This window comes from Protopterus annectens, chromosome 6.part0 (assembly GCF_019279795.1).
Source record: "Protopterus annectens isolate FY-2018-M chromosome 6.part0, PAN1.0, whole genome shotgun sequence".
Lineage (NCBI taxonomy): Eukaryota > Metazoa > Chordata > Ceratodontiformes > Protopteridae > Protopterus > Protopterus annectens.
Genome location: NC_056737.1, coordinates 1,397,856,664 through 1,397,881,287, shown reverse-complemented (window position 1 = coordinate 1,397,881,287; position 24,624 = coordinate 1,397,856,664). Strand labels below are relative to the sequence as shown.

General features: G+C 38.6%; 1 protein-coding gene across 1 annotated transcript in view; it reads right to left on the bottom strand.

The window, feature by feature from the left end:
- The window catches only part of ACMSD (aminocarboxymuconate semialdehyde decarboxylase), a 576,894-nt gene that overhangs the window by 486,430 nt on the left and 65,840 nt on the right, over positions 1 to 24,624 (bottom strand). The window contains exons 2-3 of the mRNA XM_044073661.1: positions 20,279 to 20,971; positions 2,019 to 2,063 (exon numbers count right to left, since the gene is read on the bottom strand). Of these exons, the coding sequence (XP_043929596.1) occupies positions 2,019 to 2,063; positions 20,279 to 20,971 (738 nt within the window). The remainder of the gene's footprint in view (positions 1 to 2,018; positions 2,064 to 20,278; positions 20,972 to 24,624) is intronic.

The following is a 24,624-nucleotide window of genomic DNA, read 5'->3' as shown; positions in this document are numbered from 1 at the left end:
CACACAAAATCAAATGCCGTCGACATAAAATAAGGAGCACATACAAAGAACGAAGACTACTAATATACCAATAAGATAGTGTGTACAAGGGATGGGAGACCTGTGACTTCATCCTTTGGAGTTCATTCACTGTATTTCCATAGCATAATAAATTATCCTACCAGTACCCAGTTTTGCCAGGAATTTCAGACTTGTACCCAAGCTCCCTTGCTATTATACCATTTAGAATAAGTGACATTTGTTATATGGGATTAGTCCTAAAAATGTAATACAACTTTCTGTATATATAGTATATTTTTAAATTGTCAAACTAGAATATTTTACTGGACAACTGATAAGCATGTATTACCATCTTTTTGTCTCATTAGTATCCTTTGTTTAACTTTTTGTATGTGTTTAAAACTGCATTCATTGCAAGCATTCCTAACCCTGGAAAATGCTGACATCTGTGCAGTCACAGAAACCTGGTTCAAGGCTGCAGAGAACACCCCAGCCTTACCTGGTTACTCATCCTATCATACTTTCAGATCCCAAACTGTGGGCAGTAAAGCCAAAGGAGGTGGAGTTTCTATATACATTAAAGACATACACACCTCCAGGCTTGTCAAACAGTATGACGCACAGGAGACACTCCAAGTTCAGTTACCCATTGACAAAACCCCTATTCAAATCCTAGCTAGTTACCAGCCCCCAAATCTGACAAGCGGACCTTGTCATAACAAGGGTGAAATATGCATATCCACAGCTAGTGGGGTTTGGCTTTATTTGCCTGAAATTGTCCATTGAAACAACTTAAAAAGATGTAAGTCATGGGCATTCAGAATTGCCATATAGTTGAAACACCTGATGTTCATAAGGGTCATTTGCATATATCCCATGTGCCTCTGATACAAGAGGTTTGAGAGGTCACTCGGTGGAAGTTCTAGCTTGGCTGGAGTTTTCATTTAGTTTTTACTGATGGATCTCACTCTTTGTTTTAGGTTTGTGATATCTCAGAGTATTTCCCTTACTCCAGTGTGCAGTGATCACTAACATAGTGTATATAAATACCAGGGCTATGGCTGTATGGTGTCCCAAGTTGGGAATTAAATGGTTTAAATGCTTGGCATTATAATACGAGTATAGTTAATGAGAAGCTTCCTGTAGCCCAGGGTAAGGGTTTGATTCCTTCCACCTTTGTTTCCCTACTCACTTAACTCACTTAACTAGATATTTCTCCCAAGTCACCTTTGAAAAGAAATAAATGTGCTGTGAAATACCTGGTTAACAAATGTATAAAAAATGTGAACAGTGAGTATCTTTCATCATATATTTAAATGTTTAGTGTGTCAGGAGATGCAGAAACAAGTCTCTCCCTTACAATAGAGAGGTGACAGTATCACTGTATAATTTGGATTTGTACATTTTATTAACACTTAATCATTTATAAACAGTATTTCCTTGTTCATTTCTAAAATTGTTAGTGTAACAGGAGATATTAGAAGACAATTATGGAATTATTGCAGAAATAAGATGACACGTCAACCTTTTTTGTTAAAAAAAAATGTATTAGATATGAATGGGTTGCTTAGACCTTAGCATTTATGCTGCATGGGAAAATATCCAGCTTCTTGTTGACTGAGTCCAAGTTCAATAACTCCACCTGATTTCTAGAACCTACCATATCAAGTTAATGACTAAATGGGCTTATGCACTCTTAGCATTAATGATATCCAATATTCTGTTCAAAATACACAGTAACAGGAAAATCTATGTACTTTGAACAGATCAGATAGCTAAACAACTCCATAGATGCTGGGTTAATCATTATCTTCTGCAACCAAAAAGCAAATACTAGAAATGAATCAGTTAGCCTATAGATGTAAGAATAAAATGCCAATACATTGTCTACAAAGTTCAGGATGATGAAATGCAAATTCAAATGTGATCCATGAAATAGCATTCTTTATTCTCTAATTATAATAATTAGGTTAGTTCTTTTGCTGTTATCATTAAGTTTTATGTGATGGAGCACTTACCTTCCTGTGGTGATGTAGCTGAATCCACCCACCATAACCGTACCTCTGTGAATGAAGTATAGAAAAGAGCGTTAAGAGCGTACAGTTACGGATTGTTACAGAATATGGTCTATGGGTACTGACAATTTTTCCTCTATCCTGTTAAAGCCTAATTCACAGTACTTCTGTATTGCATTCTTTTATCCTAACAAAGCCAGATAACATATCAAATGTTGCACATCTGAAGCCGACTATCAATATTTTATTAATTCACTTTTCAATTACTTGGAAAAAAGCCTTGTTTGGAGGATACTACCAAGCAGCAGGCAATGAAATGGCAAGAAGAAAACACAGCCTGCCTTTGAGTTGGTCCAGGAATAATTCCTGTGCCATTAAGATACCTTTCAGTGTACATGTATAAGCTGCAGAAGAAGGAGGATGGATGAAAGTGGCAAATAAAATGATTCTGAAAGCAGATGGAGCCTATGCCTTCAATAAGTCAGGTACATGCTGGGTATGTTTTTTGCCACAAGTGGGCCCCAAGTAGTGCCTTGTAATTTAATTAGTGTGCATTGCTTTCTGCAGTTATACTTTTACAAATGTTGATGTGTTGATGAGCCTCAGTCATTATTTACTCACCCTACCTCCCACCCACCTCGCCAATCTTCATAATATACTTTCTTTGAATTCTAAGGCAGGGGATCCTGCACAGGAGTGTGAAACATTCTGATTCAGATGTAATACAGTGTTGCAAAACCAGTAGGCATTGAATTCCCTATGCTTGCAAAGCTAAAGACGTGGCACAGTCTGAACAGATTTACTAGTAGCACAGATAACATTTTAAATGTAATGTTCCATTGACTACAGAGTTAATGTCATACTCCTTTTGAAAGTGGTTAGCCAAACACAGGGGCAATATGCAAAACAAAGATGTTTTGGATTACATGAGTTTGCACAGCTACTGCGACATAATATGGAACAGACTGAACACAACTTCCAGTAACAGAACTAAGAAATCAATAATATAATATATAAGACATTAAGTTTAATGGTCCAATGACTGTAGAGGTAATGTCATATTATTTTCAAATGTGGTTATCCACAGAGCCATATGGGTAAATGTACAAAATAAAGGTTTATTGTGCTGGAGAGATACATACATACATAAATAAAGAAATGTTATAGAACAATACATGTAATTGTTATAGAACAATACATACAGTGGTTAACAAGATCTCTGAATCCAGTAAGAATTAAATGGCAGGTAAGGATTACAAATTATCTGAAAATGTTTGTATTCTTCTCCTTCTACAAAAATCTGCAGATCTTAAGTTGTATACTGTTTCGTTTTAACAATACTGCTAAGGTTTTGATCATGCACTTTTAATCTCCCCTGCAACCACCCCATCACCTTCTGTTCAAGGGATATGCTTTTTTGTATCCTTTAACATCATGTAGCTTTCTAATACTGGGACTGTTGTTTTTCAAAATGTACCACCTTCAGCTATGGCAATACTTCTATTCTATAAGCTTCAGGATCTTGCATATATTATAAATACTTTATTTTTACATGGTTGTGTTATTTTATTATATTTTCATGTTTTTGTTGATTGGGTTAGACCCACTAGGCCAGTTCTTCTTTTCAAGGGAGATCATTGGTGGCATTCATACTGGCTACGGAAAATTTGTCCAGGGCACTGCGAAACTTACCTTAAAATTTTTTCAATAAGTGTCATGGGATCTTTTGCATCAGTTTTATGTATTATCCAAAGGATTATACAGCTGCTGTTTAATTAGCAACAACTTATCTTTGTATTTTTTCACTGGATGCCTATTATATTACATTACTGATCATTGCTTACATATTGTGTCTTACTATACTGACTGTACTGTTTTGTTGATTTATCTGGTATCTCAGTACCACCAAGCTGGGCCTGAAATTGGTCCATTGAGATCAGCACCCTGCGCCAGTAAACAAACTTAGATAAACAAACCAATAAATAAAATAAAACAAATCTTCCATCTTTCATTTTACAGATCATGCATATACGTACGTTATTTATTCACTTCTCATAACATGCTGCAGTTGGTTAACATAATGTATGCTATTTTTGAAATGCCTCTTTTGTGCCATTTCCTTTCCACAGATTTGCTCTGCATAACTAGTGACAGTACTGTGTATGTGGCCTCACAGTTTAGCATACAATGGCAATGCCACCCTCATCACCACATATGGCCAAATTTCCCCTAGTCAGTATAAATACTATCTATTATCTGACAAACCCACAAATACAGCTCTCCAAATGCTCAATGTTCTATATCTACTAAATGTAAAAGTATCTTTTATACTCTAATCTTCTTCTCCTTTCGGCTTTTCCTGGATAGGGGTCGCCACAGCGGATCACCTGTCCGCTCATGATTGGCAGTAGTGTTTTATGGTGTTGAGGTGCCAGCCCGGCGCCCAACCTTCCACAGAAGGCACACATATGCACACTCACACCTAGGGCCAATTTAGAGTGTTCAATCCACCTACAGCATGTCTTTGGGATGTGGGATGAAACCGGAGCACCTGGAGGAAACCCAGGCAACCACAGGGAGGACATGCAGACTCCGCACAGAAGGCACCCTACCCGAGGATCGAACCAGAGAACCTCTTGCTGTGAGGCGACAATGCTAACTGCTGCACCACTGTGACTAGTTTCCTTTATTTAATATGAATGTAATTGAATTAACACATGTATGTGTAATTGCTAATATACAATTACTGCATGTCTGTTTGAAATATTTGTAATATTTTGGAGCTTTTCTCCCCAAGGCATCTGCTGAAAAGGGTTTTTTGACAAAACCCAGTTGGACAAACCACTTAAAAGTAAAATAAATAAAATGTGATGTGATACAACTTCTTGGATTTTCCTGTATAGTATTGTCTCACCCACAACATTCTTCATCGTAGATGCAGTGTTTTTTTTTTTAGTTTAAGATACATGTACCTACCTTCATGGTCTATGACATTTACTGTAATTATTTAATCTTCTGCTGGTCTCTTGTACCTTATGTATGAGATCTAAGTGTTATGGATTACGTTTCATGATGTACCCTAGATCAGTCTAGTACACTGCAGTGCATATTTGTTTTCTTTCTGCAAGTCTTATATATTACAGGGTATACATGCAGCAGTGAAATTTAAATTATCATGAGGAAAAATATATCCCCACCTTCCCCAAATAGATATGCTTTTATTGATCCTCTCCTATCAGGCAGTTAGTTTGGTACATAGCTTCCTGTTACTGTCCACCAATTAGGCTGACCTGCTAAATTAATGGAGTAGTATCTCTGGGAACACAAACTGTACTGCTGTTTAGGAGAAACCCATGACATCACAGTACAAGCATGCACAACTTTCTAAATGTCAGTATGATGACTGTCATGCTGCCAGCCCAGCTATCTAGAATTTTGTAAATAATTCTATGTCATTTGTGAATATTGATATGATTTAAACAGAACTGTATGTTATTTATTAAGCTTCAAGAATGTAACCACAGCATACACTACTGGAACAAAGAATAGAACTTGCAAAACTTAAGAATAGTTGAAGATGTTATTTCTCTGTTTCAGTTCAGTAGCAGACACAATGTCCAGAGCTAGAAGTTTTTGTATTGTCTTGAAAAGAGAAATAATTACTAGGTTTCAAAAGTAAAAGCATCTTATTGCTTTATGACTTCCTAGCAGCTGCAAAGATCTGAGACATATGCATTTCTCACACAGAGATGTTAAATTCTGTTAGTTTCTGGTTAGCCTGGGAACTGATTTCAGGTGACAAAGAGTGATGTCATCCAAGATGGCCCAGCAGTAATGTTTGATATTAATTTGGGAACTCTCTCAGGGAGAGACTGTGCATTTTGTATTTTGTCTTGGACCTAGCAAGAACATCCACTCATCATCATATTCTGCACTTGCCTTGCTGTAAGTAAGATTTAGGGCATAGTATCTCTTTTAGATATAGATAGGAATATAGTAAAGATTAGTTTAGATGTTTTCTGTATTTATTTTAGACTGTCCTGTAATGTTGTTTTAAAATATTTCCTGTGATTTTGAACTCTGAAGTTACTGTGTTGATTTACTGAGTATTGTCTTGTTCTTTTATTATTTATTATTAAATATATTTAAACCTATCTTTGTGGATGATATTTGTGAGACATATTTTAGCTCTTAGAGTACTTGCATATGTATTTGGTGACACTGTACAGGCCACTCCTAAATTGTCTTGCGAGTCTTGGTCAAAACTACCATTTGGATTTATAGCAACATTACACAGTAGGATTGGACACTCTTTGTAAGGGCTTTATAGTAGCTGATAAGGGTGGCTGGTGGCAGCTGTAACTACCTTATAGTCTGGGCAAAAGGGGTTATAGCTAGTAAACCTGTGCCAGCTTTCTCCAGGTGTGTGTGTGTGTGTGTGTGTGTGTGTGTGTGTGTGTGTGTTTGCGTGTGTGTTTTTATATCAATCAAATCTCAAAGTATGTGTGTGTGTGTGTGTGTGTGTGTGTGTGTGTGTGTGTGTGTGTGTGTGTGTGTGTGTCAGCTACTTGGGGAGGGACATGAAGCACTGGTTTGACACCATTCCTCACTCAGGTATTATAGAAAAACTCATCAGCCTGAACATAAATCCCTACATCACAAGATGGGCTGCCAACTGGCTTACAGACAGAACTCACGCAGTAAGAATAGCAGGCTCCAGGTCCAACTCTAAACCAGTCACAAGTGGTGTCCCACAAGGCTCGGTCCTGGGACCTCTACTGTTTGGCATATACTTCTAAGAAGTACAGGCAAACACAGGAGGACTATGGCTAACCAAGTTCGCCGATGACTGCAAACTGGAAGCCATAATTGACTCGCCGGCTGACACAGACATTCTCCAAAAAGGCGTTACTGAGACGGACACCTGGTGTCAAAGTCATGGCCTCAAGCTAAATGCCAGAAAATGCATAGTCATCCCATTTGGGAAAAACAAAACACCCACGAATTACTACATAGGTGGCAGCCCCCTTAATACAGAAGAGGTAATAAGGGATCTGGGGACCCAGGTAGATTGTAATCTCTCCTTTGACAATCATATTGCCAAAGTAGTTAGGAAATCTTTCTATGTGGCCCATCTAATTACTAAAGGGTTCACATCTAGAAATAAAGAGGTTATAGTGCCCCTCTACTCGTCACTCATCAGTTCCATCATAGAGTACAATGCCCCATTTGGGATGTACCTCACAAGACACTTCCAACAGCTGGAAAGTTCACAAAAGTACCTCACCAAGAGGATTACTGGCCTCAAACATATGTCCTATGCAGACCAACTGAAAAAACTCCGGCTGTACTCAGTGGCATATCACTTACTCAGAGGTGATTCTGCCTGACTTGCAAAGCCATATCCAACACAGAATTGATGGACATGCTACACCTAAAGAAATCCAAGTCACTGCAAGTCACGTGCTCTAGTGAGCTAAACCTCGCCACAACAATAAATAGAACATGCTGGAGGGATAGATTCCTGTCACAGAGACTCTCCATGCTTTGGAACAAAATTCCTAACTACATTAGGCAGAGCCCCTCACTAACACTCTTCAAGAGAATTCTTGACGAGTGGATGGGTAACAGAAAATACACCCCTGGGATCACTTCATTGGCTCTGCTTGACAGAGGCACAGTTAATTAATCAATGGGGGGCAAAAGCTGACACACTCTGGCTAGGCTTATAAATGCCCTCGGGCAGATAGCCTAGTACCTACCAATGAACCTATGAACCTATGGTTGGATAGACAGGGTGCTGGAGGTCTTAGCTTGGCCACTCGGCTGAGATCTTAACCCTATACCTGTGCCAGTGGGGAGTCTTATTGGGGATCTGGAGAAAAAGGAGAAACCAGCCCCAGACTGACTGTGATGTCTGTGTGCTCTTAAGGGAAATTGCACTTTACTGTGTGTACTTGTCATCCTCCCAGTGTGTACATCCCCTAACTGTTGCCAGTGGTGACAATTGATGCTCCTTGATTACTGGGCCAGTGCAGGGGTGTCACAATGACAACAAACAGAAACCCACAGAGTGCAATAATCTACATCTGTAGAACATAAAAAACAGCATGGTAATGATCAGGTAAGGAAGAACAACATATATAAAGACCAGTACTCATAACTGTGCATTCACAGATGGAGATACTATAAAATAATAATAAATTACAATGCTTGCACATGATCCAACAAGTGCACGAAAAAAATAGACTGTGCTTCTTAATAAATCTTTGTACAGTACAAAACTGTGGTATGTGTTAAAGGCATCCTACACCTCACAATGTGTTGCAGCATATAAGCGTATAACTAAAAATCCCACTTTACTCTTGGATCATCAGGGAAGACCCCTTACTCCACAATTGCTCCACTGTCCTGCAAAGCTAAAGTGTTCAGTTACACCCAGTGTAACTTGGTCCTCTTGTTCTGATTCATAAAATAAGATTATTGTGCAGCAAATTTCTGTAGAGTAGTGTCCCTGTAGAGAGACTACTTATTTCCTGAATCCACACCATCATGCTGCTTGCCAAAAAATTAGCTCTAGTAGAATGCAGCCCTTCTAAGTTTTTGATAGTGAGTGGGTAGAGTATGGCATAACACAATGCCCATCAACATTAGATTATGTCATAGTGAGCTGCATTGCACAATAAATTATGGCTACTTTCATTTTAATGTGTTATGGTATAGGTTTCCATTGTTATTGTCATGTATTAGAAAGTCACAACCTTACCACAGAATCTAAATGTCATGGGTAATATTGCTGCAACTCACTCTTCTTGCAGCTGCAGATTACCGTAATGCATGGGGGTTGGCATAATGGTTAAAGTGTTTACCTTACAGGCAGATATCTTAGTACTAACCTAGGAATCTAGGAACTTAAGGTGTAATACAAAAAAAAAACTGAAAGGAGAGTGTCAAGGGCCTCTGGCTTAATACGTTTTCAGATGTTTGCAAGCTGGGAGCAATCACAGAACCATTCCTAAGAATGAAGATAGTAACATCTTACAGGAAAATATAACACAAGCAAATGACTGTTGCCAAAGCCATAGCTTAAAACACAATGCCAAGAAATGTATAATAATACTTTTCGGGAACTCTGCCACCCAAGGAAACTACCTCATTAATAGAACACCCATAAAAGTAGACACAGTAGTCAGGGATTTGAGGCCTCATGTAGACAGTAACCTTGCTTTCGACCAACATGTGTTTAAGGTTCGAAGAAAATCATTCTATATCACTTAGCTTATAAGTAAGGTCATAGCATCTAGGTCCAGGGTAATCATTGTGCCATCATCAGACCCATTAATGAATATAACACCCTCTTTGGTATGTACCTGACCAGGCACATACAAGAACAGAAACATTCAAAGAGATTCCTCACAAAAAAAATACAGGATGTAAACACAATGTCCTATACAGATCACCTCAAAGCCCTACCTCTATACTATGTTTCCTACAGACTGCTGATAGATGATTTATACCTGGCATACATGGCATCCTTAGATTCCATTCTGATGGAAAATTTGTATACCTGTAAAACAAACAGCACCAAAACTACTAGATCTAAGGATTTAAACTTTGTGTGCAACTTAAATATGACATGTTGGAGGGATAGATATGTACCTCAGAGACTCCCCATTTACTGGAATAGGTTTTCCATCATTGTGAAGCACAACCTTTCCCTAAACCTATTCAAGCTTAACCTGGACCATTGGATAGAAAATCAGAATATCGCCCCTGGTCTGGCACCTATGTATCTGATGGACAAAATCAGCAGTTAAACATATACCCCCTTGAAATAACCCTTAAGATACAATAACTCATGGGCTACATTTGAGTTGCATAGCTAGGCTTATAAAGATCCCAGTGGTTATTAGCCTAGTATATTACTTGTAAATTACTAGTAAATTACTTATGCGAAGCAGAGACAAAGCCTGGTCAAAATATCATAAATGTAAAGAAAAAGCGGACCTCACCAGCTATCAACAGTTAAGAAACTTAACAAAAAACAAATAAAAAGTGGCAAACAAGTTTACTTCCTATCCTGTCAGCAAAATAACCAAAATAACCCTAAAAAATTCTGGCAATGCATCAACCACCTTTTAAACCCAGGTCACCCCCCCCCCCCCTCCATCTACCTCTAATAACACAGACGCCATATCTACTCAATTTAATAAACACTTCATCAGTGTAGTAACCTAACTTACAATCCCTACCACCACCATAGTCAAACACACTCCCGTTTCCTTCACACCCATACAAACTACATAAAAACTCTCTTGTCCAAACTTAAATCAAGCCACACAGCTGCTGACGAACTCCCTAATGAATTCCTAAAACTGGCAGCTCCTTCAATTCTATACCCTATCTCAATACTTATCAACCGCTCTATCAATGAACAGTATAGTATGTCCCTCTAATTTGGAAAATATCTCATATTGTCCCACTCCACAAAGGTGTCCAGTCCAAGGAAATAACCAACTACCGCCCCATAGCAATCCTCTCCCCCCTCACAAAAATCCTAGAAAAATGCATCTACAATCAACTTTTAAGCTACTTCTTTAGCAACAACCTACTTTCCACCTCTCAGCACGGCTTCCGACCAAAGCACAATATAAGTACAGCTCTTCTAGCCTTCTCTAACTCTGTCCATCATCATATGAAAGAAGGACATCAGGTCGCTTCCATATTTCTTGACATGTCAAAAGCCTTCGACACCATGTCCCACCAGCTGCTTCTTAATAAATTATCTTCCTACGGCCTCAGCTTACCCTCACTAAACTGGTTCCATAGCTATCTTTCCTACCATCAACAAGCTACTATTTGGGACACCTCACTCTCTCCACTGCTCCCCATCTCTGTGGGAGTCCCTCAATGTTCCATTCTGGGTCCACTTGTCTTTATCATTTTCACTAATAACCTCTGTAAAGCAACCCATTATGCCTCCATAGTACAGTATGCTGACGATTCTACCCTTATCTGTTCTGCTCCCACCACCCTAGAACTCCAATCAAGAATGCAATCAGCTTTTCAGGATACTGAATCCTACCTCTCTCAACATCAACTCATTTTAAATCCCAACAAAACCAAGCTTATATTATTTAGTAATAAAAAAAATCCAAAACATCACAGCTCCCTCTATCCATTTACTGAAAAATAACAAACAGTACTAAAATTGCCCCCTCCAACCACACAACACTCATAGGTATTACCATTGATGAAAACCTTAAATTTGATATACATATTGCCCAAACCATCAAAAAAGTAGACATCAAATTAGGTAGCTTCTCTAGAGCTAAACCATTCCTAACACCCAATGCCAAGCTTGCCACAGCATTCACACACCTCCTAGGTACCCTTCTCTATGGTTCCATTGTCTTCACTGACCTCCGGAAATCTGACCTCAATAAACTGGAATCATGCTACCACAAAATTGCAAAATTTGCCATCAACCTCCGACACATCCCAACACTGCTCATCTCTTTCAGCTTTAAACTGGCTAGAGCTACCAAACCTTCTGACTCACAATCATCTAGCCTTAGTCCACAAAATAATCTACCAACCCAATAACTGCCCTGCAATATCCTTCTTCGTTCAACCTAACCCCAACTGTCAAACTCTCAGATCCTCCAGCAAATTCCTGCTAAACGTAGCCAACTCCCACAACCAACACGGCGACTCCCTCTATTCCCACAATATAGCCAAACTCTGGAATTCCTTACCAGAAACTACAAGGGACACACCCTCACATGACCAATTCAAATCCCTACTAAAACACCACCTTACCAATCACTGGCTATGCTCCTGTCACTCCCCAGGTTAAACCTCCCTCTCCTTTCCTGTTACCTTCTCTCCACAAAGTCTCATCACCAGCTGCTTTTTGCTATATTAGTACCACATTCTTTGTTTACCATCCCAGTAGCTCATTCAACTCCCAACTATACTTTACTCTCAGCTTCTGGGTTATTGTGGACTGGACTGTTTCTATCTGTAGGTCTGCTCCAGTTCCCACTATCCTGCATTTTTTACTGCAGCCTCGACATTTGAATTATTTAGACTCACTTATGTAATGTTCTTGTCTTAATATTATAAACATGCATTGTATTTGTCTGCTGATGGTTTTGAATGTAATTGTTTTTGTTTTTTTTTCCTCTCAATATTGTAATCATCCATTTGTATTTTTTGTCAATGTTTGAATGTAAAAACTGACTGAGTTTATATTTCTGTGGAGCTTTTCTCCCCTGGCCACTGCTGAAAATGGACATTCCCGGTCAACAAAATGCAATGAATAAATAAAAATAAAATAGTATACACCTATGAACTTATGAAAGCTGTTTCGGCTTTCTCACAGAAGCAGAACGCTCGTTGGCACCCATTGTGTAAACTTTCTGCAATGTTGCAAAACTTCCCTGATTTTTGTATCAAAGTTTTTGTCCTGACTTTTATAAAAGTGTCAACTTTTGGTAAAACAGTAAGGATTACAGTACGTCAATAATGGCATGCATTGGAGTTTCATACTTGTTATGGATCAGAAGATGCATGGATGATTCAATACCTGGTGTAATACTACCTTTACATGCCTGGGTATATACTCTCCCTGATTTGACCATTAGTTCCCCATACAGCTTTCATACAGTACAGGTTCATAGCATAGTACTAGGCTAACTGCCCTTGTGGGCCATTTAAAGCCTAGCCAGTTACCCCACATAAGAATCAAACTCTGCACCTTGTGTCTGTGTAAGGTAAACAGCTTAACCATTATACCAACCTCCCTCCCACAATAGTAGTTTTCAGCTGGGTCAAGACTGAGCTATGGCAGTGTTATCCACAACTTTAGATCTATGGTCTTGCCACAGTATTCCTTCGGTATTACATGGTATATTCGTTTATTTTAACTTGAGATGCTGTCCTGGTTTATTTTCTGTGTCAAATGTATATGTGAATAGTGTGTGTTTTATACATTTTAACCTTATACTGAGTTTGACATGCATTTCTTTATTATATGCTGTTTTATGACATAGTGACATAGTTACTTGTCTTTCTGACATTTCTCTGACACAAGGAATTTTCAGTAGCATTTTCAGTACTACGCACAATACTATAAATGGAGTATAACCAACTGTCTATACAGAGGCCAATGAACATCACGTGCACAGCTACTGATATCACTTCCTATGTATCTAAGCATTCCACAAGCCTTCCTTATTGCTTTTCTCACATTGCTTTCCTATGGTTAGGTCATCTGATATATCCACATACCCTTTCTTCTGTTGTTGTTCCTAATATATTTCTAGCACTTTCTTTCCCATTTCCTACCATCTAATAATGGAATCCCCATTAAGAAGCTGTACTTGACTTTTAAATATGCTGACATAACAGTCTGGGGAATTTAAGTTATACTGACAGCATCTCTGAAGGTCCTATATATTGATTTTTTTATTTTCATTTTCTTCTATTTCTTGAAAATGATCTGACTCTGATTTTTGGAATTGGCTTTAAATGTATTAAAACAATGTAATTCCTGATTAAGATCAATGCGCTATGCATAAATGATAAAATGTAAGGTGAAAAAAAGAAAAGGAGTGCAATAATGGATTCATTTTTTTCTTTACCTCTTTTCTACCATGCTTGCTGAATATGAGCCAGACCACTTGGTGCTGAACCCATTTGTTCATGCAACAGTTTGGCATCTTCAGCAAGGGGCAAAGATCCAAACAGAGGGGGCATCATTCAAACAGCAGTTGATGTGCTCTGTGATCTTACCTGCATTCAGTGATATGTGGAATGAAGGTATTTTCTACAGACCATATCTCCTGCCAATAGTGGAAGATATTAGTATTTACCTGGCAGCAGGTCTACAATGACCTGTCCTTGAATGTGTATGTTTCTACACACTCATAGAAGACTACCAGATCTGTCTTGGTTGACCAAATTCACATTCCTCTATCTCTGCTGCACTGCTGCCTACTAACCTTTAATTTGGACATGCGTACAGCCAGTGACCAAGACCACTATTTTCTCCCTTTAGGATAGGCAAGTTGGTATCAGATCCTAACTCCCACCCTCCCTCTGCCTTCTTTAGCACCCAAATCGCTATTCAAACTTGCATCACCTGGGTTATAGTCAGGACTCTATTTCTCTGTGCCATGAAGTTGGGCATGATGCATTTCTTTATCAAGCTATACTCTGGCAAATAAATCTTCTAAGTATCTTATTGATCACAGCTGTGAATCTGAGCTAGACATGTAGTAGTCCCTGACATATGACAGAAAATCTAATGTTAGTGAAATGCCATCTCCAATTATTCTTTCATCTCATTAGTCAGTGTGACTGCCTTTATATGTGCCTATCTTAAGATATAAACCTTCCTATTCACTAATCATAGTAAAAAGTGTTAGTGCAGGGCAATGAAAAAAGAAACACAGAAGAGGAAAGATTAGTATTAACACTCAAAGTTGTGACCCCTCATTCATGTGGATAGCATATGAGACTCAGTTGATGATTTGATTTATAGGTTCATAGATAAGAACAAGGCTAGCTGCCCTTGTGAACCATTTTAAGCCTTGCCAATTTTCCCTTCAAATGTGAGAATCAAACCCTGTACTCTGTGTCTGTAACCCCCAACTCTTATATAGTTCTTCAAAAAATTCAACAGTCAAAAGAAGATGTCTTTAACGAAGAACTTGGTCATATTCAATACTTTCTTAAACCTATGATAGTATAGTTTTGAGATCATACAGATTACGTAATTTTAACATGCTTGCATTGCTTTGGAAGCCTTTTGTAACATTTGTAATATCTATAAGACTGCTCAATAAAGACTCAGACAATTTGGATTTATAACCAAACTCTAGAGGGTCCTTACTGTGACTGCTTTCTAAACAGAGGTGAGTTCGATTTTATTCATTTTCTGTCTGTGAGCCCTCTAATGTTTAAACATGTGTACACCAATATATGACCACTTTTTCTAGTTGTAAAATGTACTGTTTCATTAATATGTATGAGGTATCATACGTTTTTCTATATTAACCATTTTTAAATTATATTTCACTCCTACACTATGTGTATCACAGGCTTTTTACATCAAATTAGAGTTTTAGTCATTCAATTTTAGATTCTTATTCACATTCAATAAACATTTCAATTAATGCAACTTTTCACTCTTTAGTATCATGGTGAGCTATCGGTCTGTATATCTGGCTACTTTTTTCAGGGTGTCTTCTCAATCCAGAATATTTCACAGGACCCTTCCATTAGGATTTCTGATTGCCTAAACATTGTTAAATACATAACAGATTCCTCTTCTTCTTGTGAGAAGACATTCTCATATGACTCCAGTGACTCTCTGCATTTCTGTGCTTTCTTATCTTGCATATGACTATCTCAGTCATATTAGGTACAACCTTTTAAAGTGCTTTGTCATTCTCAGCAATCTCAGTAATGCTTGTTTGTTTTCTGGCTTAGGTATCTGACTATTACTCTGGATTTCTCTGAAGCTGGCGTCAGTCCCCTTATGTTAAAATATGACCCATATATTTCAGTCTTGTCAATCTTTTACTGTTCTTATTTAATTAAAAATTGTACAGTCCTAGACTATTCAATTATTGTATAAGTCTCTTGTCACATCATATTTGTGGCTGCCTATTCTAACATATAATCAAGGGACCACCTTCCCTCAAAGCAAAAAATACTCTGAAGGCTTATCTTGAGTGATTTACATGACAACTTAGTTGCAGCATTAATTACAGACAATTTTTGAATTGCAAATTGTATTTATGCACTACAGAAAATTAAGTGACTAGCAAACAAATTAATTTTCTTCACTACTGGCCCTATGCAACATTTATGGTACCAATAAGCATGCTAATTAAAGACTCTTAAAATTTGGATGTGTGCCCAGTCTCTAAGAGGTCTTGACCATGACTTCCTTCTAGAAAGAATTGTACCACATGGCCTATACAGATCGCCTCAAAGCCCTACCTGTAATGTTTCCTACAGATTGCTAATAGGCAATTTCTGCCTGTGTGAAGGATCCACACAGCCTGCCCAAATGTTTTAATGCCTCGATCTCCTCACTACTGTGTGTTATTAACTGATAGCAGATTTATTGATGATAGAAATATGCTTTAAAGACAAAATTACTACTGTATTTTATATCAGAAAATGCTTTAAGGCAAACCTTGCTTACTGAACTCTGGTATATTGAACTTTAGTTAACCTAAGAAACTGCTGTTCAGTACAGAAGCTGTCTGTTATAAGTCTGTAGGCTAACTGTTCTTTAAAGAGAAGCATACAGAAGCACTGAAATAAAAAACAGACATAAGTCTTGTTTACAAATTAGGACTTTCTGGAACTCATTGTTTATACAAGACTACAAAATGAGAAAAGATTCAAAAGTGGTATCCACTGAAAACTACTAAAAATATGAAAGAATGGACTCTGACCATGGAAAATGAAATAATTTAATGTATTATAATAAAAAGCACACAATAATCATTCCATAAGAGCTTTCATCTCTCAAGGAGACTTCATCAGATGAAATCAGTTTCCAACCATCTTATATAACAAGTGATGGTACACTCATTTACATAACTGATTTCACTTCATTAAATGCCGATCAGCATTAAAGCTACAATACACAATATATAGTTCATGTTAAAACGTCAGCTTTTTCTCTTAAAATAGGTCCAATGGACACGGTCATTTAATCCAGGTAAAAAAGTGGCATTTAGTTTTAACTGTCACACTAACTCTCTTTTTAAAAGTATTCTTTGCCAGTCATCACCCCTTGGATTTATTTTAATTTTTCTCATTATCCTAATGGGAAGACTTCCATGGAGGGTTTTGACGGTTTGCCTTTTGCGAGAACATGTGTCTTTGTGTCTTAGTTTAGTTTGCATTCCTTAAATATGGAGTGTTGGGTGAATGAAACATCAAAGGAATCTACCACCAAAACAGGATGTTATACATAACTATGCCATCATACATACTCCCACTGACCGAATTACCCCAAAAATTCATCTTTATGCAGATTATAGACAGTTGACTATGGATTATCATGTCAACCTTTCTTATCATTGCTTGAGAATTGATTTGCTAGTTGACATACATGGCATATGTGACATATGTGGCATGCTGTATGATGGACAGAAACAAAATTAGAATGTGCCTACCTGAGTTGAGCCCCCTTTAGTTAAAAGCAACATTTTTCATTTTTTCTGTAAATCATCATCATCATCATCATCACCACCACCATCATCAATCCCCCTTTTTTCTATATGGGGTCAGGGTGTCATGTCAACTGCCACCATTTCTCTCTGTTCAATGCCACTCTCCTAGCTTCTTCGAAAATCATGCCCGACTGTCAGATGTCTTCTCTTACACACACCATTCATCTCTTCTTCATCAGATTGTCTTCTGCTTTTCTGCACATGTGCCTCAGCCACCATTATATGTTCTCTTTGACCTTTACCACAATTAGAGATACTATGGCTTTTGCTCTGATGTCCTAATTTCTTTGTCTGTCTCACAGTGTGCATCCTACCACCCAACTCATGCATTTCATCTCCATCATCTCAAGCTTCCTCAACTGCTCTGCCTTTACTGCCCAGGTTTCTGTATCATACAGTAGCACTGGTCAAACCACTGTTTTGTACACCTTACTTTTCAGCTTCTTTGGCATTCTTCTGTCATTACTATACCTGACACTCTGTGCCAGCTGGCTGCAGCCCCTCTGATTCTAGCTTTGACCTCCTCATTCAGACCTCCCTTCTCCTCAACCCCTTTCAGATACTTGAAGCTATTAACCTGTTCCAGTATTTTCTCTTCTATCTCAATTTTCAGCCTTTTCTGATTTTTACCATTTGCTGCATTACAATTATCTTATTTGGATCACTTTCAATCCATGTGCCTTCAGTTTTGCTCTCCAGTCCCCTATCCTTTGCAGATGTTCTTGCTAAGAGTCTGCCTGCAATGCCACATTGTCTACATACAGGGACTTTGTTGATCTGTCCCCTCCAACCTGATTGCTAATGTAGTGCATCACCAGTATGAACAGCAGCAGGCTCAGAGCTTAACCCTGATGCATACCTACTCCTACTGGGAACCCTTCTGTGAGACTGAACACTGTTCGTACTTTAGTCAGTGGGTCCTTGTATATAGCTTGTACTAATTCTACCAATGTTTCTGGGACTTCAAACCACCACAGGAATGCCCAAATCAGCTGTCTTGGGATCTGAATCTGAACTGCTTCTCCCTCATCTTACTTTCTACTACTCTCTGTTTTCGTTCATCAGTCACCCTCTCCAGAACTTTCATGCAATGTGACAGGAGTTTGATACCTCTGTACTACCCACAGTTGTAAATGTCCCCTTTGTTCTTGAACACTGGCTCTAGTTTGCTTATTCTCCAGTCATCTGGGATATGCCTTTATCTGCACACTGCTATATGTACCTTCACAAGGTATTTCTCCCTGACCTTGCCCATCATTTTTATATCTGTTATGAGCTCATCTGAGCCTGCTGCTTTCCCTGATTTCATTTCCTCAGTGCTGTTCTTGCTTCTTCTAGGGTGGGCCCCTCTTCTTCTTTTATTGTAGGATGTCTGGGGCAGTACAGGTCCTGTGGGTATATATTAGATGAACAAACGATTAAAATGCCGAGTACAACATGCTCAACACACTTTAATCAAACATTCATCTAATCGGAAGCTGAAATGGCTGAAAATCACATAATTGAAAACATTTGTTTGGCCAACACATTCCTTCTAGTGACGTACGAGATATATACGTGCTACCAATGTATTTACACCCCTACTTGAACACATTATTTGTGTGTGGCGTAAATGAAATAAACGTTTACAATATGTAACCCACATTAACTGTGACTATGATACTATTTACAGTGAATGGTTTATTCAAAAGCACTCCTGTAGTAACAAAATAAAAGCACCCTACTGTGTTCCGGTAGTGAAGCGCATACACTATATTACATCTTCAGCGAAACTGCAACTGCACGCAGAAACTGATCTGTGCCATATTTCTCTTTGTTCTGCAAAACATTTTGCAGCCTTTTATACCTCAAAATAGTCTTCTGCTTTTTAGAGGAAGGAGAGAGACAGTAATTTCAACCTAGTCTCACTAAATTTGTTTTGCTCCCTAACTAGGACTTAGAGAACAGAAGGAATATCACAAATTCATCGCCCTAAAAGGCAACTAATTCATCTGTGCCATCCCCTCTATATGGTTTTGAGTTTGCGGCAGAGACAATGCATTCAACTGTGAGACATTTCAAAAGTTTATAGGGAACATGGCTGGAAAGGTTGAACACAATGATAGTCTAGGTTTTTGTTTCTGAACATGGCCTAACACATATATGTCTGAAAAGTAAGAAAGTAACTCTTTCCCTTCACTTGGAAACATTTGTGGCAATCCCAAAAAAAGCAGGTATAACTTCATCTTCATTGTAAAATGACAAAGCAATCAACTTTTTAACAGACATTTGGAAACTGACACATTTCTGTATAAACTTCCTAACCCTAAAGTTTTTAACTTTCTTCAAATTGCTTAAGCAAAGTGGAAGAGACAACCTTTAGATGTTACAGCTGGAAAGTTTTTAAACACTATGAAAATCTGCAATTTCAAAGTCAGACAAAATAAATTTCACTGACACTTGTAAATCAGTAACAGCCAACAAATTTGAATTACACTGCCACGTGAAGTTGTAAGACTTCTACGATCTTTTAGCCATTAAGCAAAAAAACAGTGAAACTAGGGTTGCCAACTTTTCACAATTAAAATCCAGGACACCTCTTTTCTTACCCCTTGCCCCCGTCCCCTCCTCTCCCTTCCATCCCCTCTCTCCTTCCCTTCCCTCCTTCCCTTCCCCTCCTCTCCCCTTCCCTTTCCCTCCCCCTGGGGGTCTGGGCACTGAGCCCTTGGACAAATTTTTTAAACAACAGATGTGTTTAGGTGAGTTTTAGTGCATTTTGAGTCCAAAAAAAACCAACACTTGAATGCAAGAATTTTTAGCTCAAAACTGTTATTTTCAAGTAGCCAACCCACACAGACAGGCTAACTGCTAAATTGCTAATAGTTATTCACGTTGGAAAACAACAAAAAAACAATAAAGCAATAACATCAAGGTGTAAGCAAAAGATATAGTCAATACAATACAAATGTTATACAATGTCAGTTGAATGAACTAATTATTTTGAAGTTGAACGTGTACCTCACATGAATCCAGAGCAGGCTGGCCCTGAGCTTTTAAAGTACTCATGGAAGAAGAAGACTGCTCAGGTTGAGCAATCCATTTCCATTTGTACTTTTCACTGCCAGCTGCTGATGAAATCAATTTGTCATCTTTCAAATCAAACTGATAGAAATTACTGCAGCTCATGGTGTAGTTAAGGAAAACCTGCAGTACTGCTTTGATTAGTGCTAGAGTGGCTCTGTTTTGGTCTGCACCCCACTTTGCATTCATTAAAGAAAACACCCTTTCAGGGAAGACATTGCTGCTTGGTAATGACAGTGCGGCTGATGCAATCTTAAACATGTTTGATGAAAAACCTGCACTATCACGGGCACCTGGAAAAAATTCCTGCCATTTAGTGCATGCAGTAGCACTTGAATTAGCAACAATATTGGATAAAGCATGCCTTGCTGCACAAAACACATCATAAAGCATGTCTAAATCGATGTCCTTTCTTGTCAAGCCCATGACAGTGCTTGCATTTCGAAAGGACTGAAACGCTACTTCTGTATTTAGAGATATTTGATGCATCACACACACAATGCTGCCATCTGAGAAATGAAACCATTTGTTCAGGTATGCTAAAGACTTTTCCAGAGCTGCCAAATAATTTTGTTGCTGACGCACTATATGAGGTTCCATGTCCTCATTCTCAAGTATAGTCTGTGCTTTCTGTCAAAAAAATGTATCAGTTATGCGTGACTCAATTTTAGTTTAGAGTTGCTGCATTACAGGCAAGAGGTCAAGCAATGTAAAATCTTCCCTCTCCACTTTCTGGACCGACACCTCAAACGCATTGCAAATGTTCTGGACAACACATAAGTATGCTGGGCCACTACTGCATCACAGTCATGCATATTATTTTCTATTCCCAGATGCATACAAACTCTCTTTGGGCAGTCTTCATTGAGAGAAGCAAAGTAGGACACAATGGCAGGCCATGAATCAAGTAATCTGTCAATAGCTGGACCCAGAGACAACCAACTCATTGGTATATGCCTCAAGAAATCGTGATATTCTAAGTATACAAAATCTAAAGATTTTTGCATCTGGGATCTCCTATTAGCAGATACACTGAAATGACTGTAAATGCTGGTAACCATTGTTTCTGCAAAACAATCAAGTTCATCAATTAGTCTTTTCAAGGCATTGTGTATCACATGAGCATTGCAGTTTGTCTTCAGAATATTACTATTTCTTTTCAACAGCTCAGTAAACACAGGCTGCTTTGCACCATAGTTCACACTTGCATTATCAGCTGAATAAGAACCATGCAGGCCTTATCTGAAAGACATTTAACTAGCATGTCTGCATTAGAAGTAGAATGCTTGCTCGTCATTAAGCTCAACGAAGTCTAAAAGCTTTTTACTTAAATCAGTTTCAACAGTAAAATATTGAATGCAGACAGGAAACATTTTTCTATTCTTGAGATTAGATGCATCAGTTGACACAGAATATCAAATAGAACAGTCACCAGTAATGTCTTTCATAATGGACTCCACTGACGTTGGGCCAAGGACATCCGTTATCAGTGCTTCTGCTTTCGTGCGACCACACGCTGTCTTTTTAGCAATAGCCTAGTCTTGATATAACAAGTGGTCCAGTTTAGCACCACAGTCGGTAGCATTGTAGGAGATGTGGTGATGTACAGTGTGGTAAACATGCACGAGTTCTGCAACCGTTGCCTGCTTGTCAATTCCTGTTACTGTCGTTGACTTCTTCTTGAAAAAATTTCAATGGCAGCAGTGTTTGCAGCAAATCTAGCTTTATGATGACTTTTTGAATGGCTTTGATTTACTATGTCACCTTTGCCACCATAAGCAACCGAAACCTCCTTCTTACACAATGTGCATCGAGTTGTGAAGACATTGCTGTGAACTTTTTCACACCAGGAAAATTCTGTCTGCCATTCTTGATGATACTGTGATAACCTCTGCTTTCTTTTTAGGTGGAGGAGTGTTTGGCAAATCATTACATTCTCCATCAGTTTCTGCACTACTCACGCTACCTTCAGTTGCATAACTTGTATCCATTTCCAGACAATTGACAGAAACTCGATTACGGCGCTACAGCACTTGGCTGCAGCTATGACCCTGGCATTGGTAACCTTACTGTTACTTCCAGTGGAATTAACCAAATGAACCCCCAAGTAGATCAGCTAAAAATATCAGATTGTGACTGCTATGCAAAAATGTTGCTTCAGACTACAACATCAGTTTTTAGTAAGGGTGAAGCATCCATTCGACAAAGGGGAAGTTGTGGAAAGTCCTGCAATTCACGCAAACTCTTCGGTAAAACCCTATAGCCTCTTACTGTCCAATGTAAAGAAGCCGTTACACGATGGTCTTACTGGGTTGGCATCTGCAGGAGACGCTTCTTGTTTAGCCAAGTTTGTGGAAAGCAGTGTGTCTACGCTCTGCCCGCACCACACGATTCTTTGCGGTCTATTCAATAAGCCTAACTGGAAATGAAGTTGGTTTTACAGTAAAGCAACACAAAGGAATGTCACCTTAAACAGTTCAGCCAATCAGTGCTCTTTCCAGTACCTGGAAGGGCGTGGTTCTAGCCAATGAGCTTTCCCAGGGCTGTCTTTCTCCAACTACTGTAAGCTTATTTGTGGCATCAGTGGAATGCCCACTCAGCCAGACACAACATGTGTCACCCTGTTATAATGTGTTTAACACAAGCGTGTATTTGTGTGCCTGAGAACATTTGGGTTTTGCAAAGCAGTCTGGTCCAGATCTTATTTTCAGTGCACAATTAACTCTACTATCCCCATTGCCAATCCCTATTTAGGCATTGATAACGCGCCCTTTTAGAGTACATCTTGACTAACGGTACATTTTTCAGTCAGCCTTGTTACAATTCACATGGTCACCTGATGGCCAAATATATCCTAATAAATCATCTAATTTTGGAAGATAATGATGTAATGCACACACACGCGCACACACACACACACACACACACACACACACACACACACACACACACACACACACACACACACACACACACGCATAATACTGTTGACACGTTTTGAAAAAAAAAAAACAGTAAAACTGTGCACAAAACCGAATCACCTAGTAGATTAGTCCTGATTTGGAGGCAAAGAATAAAGTTCACTCAAGGTAGCTCTGTTACCCCTCGCTATAGCGATTATGAAGGCAATTTTTTCTAACTTAAATCCATGATCCAATTGGTTAGCAGTAAGAAGTTAGCCTTGACAACTTAAAAAAGTGCCAAATATGTTTGTATACAAATTACAGTCATATGAAAACAAGTAACTTTAGTACAAAAGGTGCAGTCAGAAATAACTCATGTTAACCAGATTTGCATATTAATAAATAATCAAATGCATAAATAAATGCATAATAATGAAATAATCACTTGCTGTTTCAATGCTGTCAGAATGACCATTGCTGCAAGTGAGCTTGCAGGTGTTTCTTCTAGGTTGAGCATTTTTTGTCTGTCTATGCTAAAGGACCACAAACTAAAAAGTTATGTTCCTGTACCCACATATCTTTTTAAAAAATATGGGTAGTGAGTCTACTAGCAGCTGCCAGGCTTCACCTGGACTGCTGGACTGGAATTCATATTTAATAGAATTTCACCATAAAGCTGTATCTTCTCCTAGGGCTAGGGTGGCTTTTTAATGTAGTCATCAAATCGTGGAAGTTGAAAAATGACATGGACCTACCTCACAACATCATGCCACAAAAAATAGAGACAAAACAATACAAAAATTTGCAAAGGAGCATAATCACTAATACTCATGGACATAGGCAGAGCAATATACATTACTACAGTACAGTTGTGTACACTTACCATAAATGTAGATGTTCGAGTGTATTCAATGTTGCAGTCATTACATTTGGATAATCTGCTGGCAGGTTGCCCACAGTTGACCTGATTAACAAAGTCTTGGGTCCTGCGTCAGTTGCTGCCCCTTCTTCCATGACGTCAGGTCGTCAGGGGTATAACACATGCAGCCGACGTCATTATATCCGTTTTTCTTGCCCCAGATGTCAGGTGCCCCCCTAATGGGGAGCAAATAAACAAAAACACAAAGGTATACCTCCAACCAAAAGCAAATACACCAAAAAGGCTTTTAAGCATAGTAAAGGAAAGAAGAGGTATAGCCAGAAGAAGTTAGGGGGCTGGAGGGAGGGTAACCAGGACTGCAAAAGTGAATACACTCAAACATCTACATTTATGGTAAGTGTACACAACTGTACTATGTTATTCGTGTTTCACTGTTGCAGTCATTACATTTGGGTAGATTACCAAAGCTATGTTTGGGAGGAGGAGTTTATACAGCATTA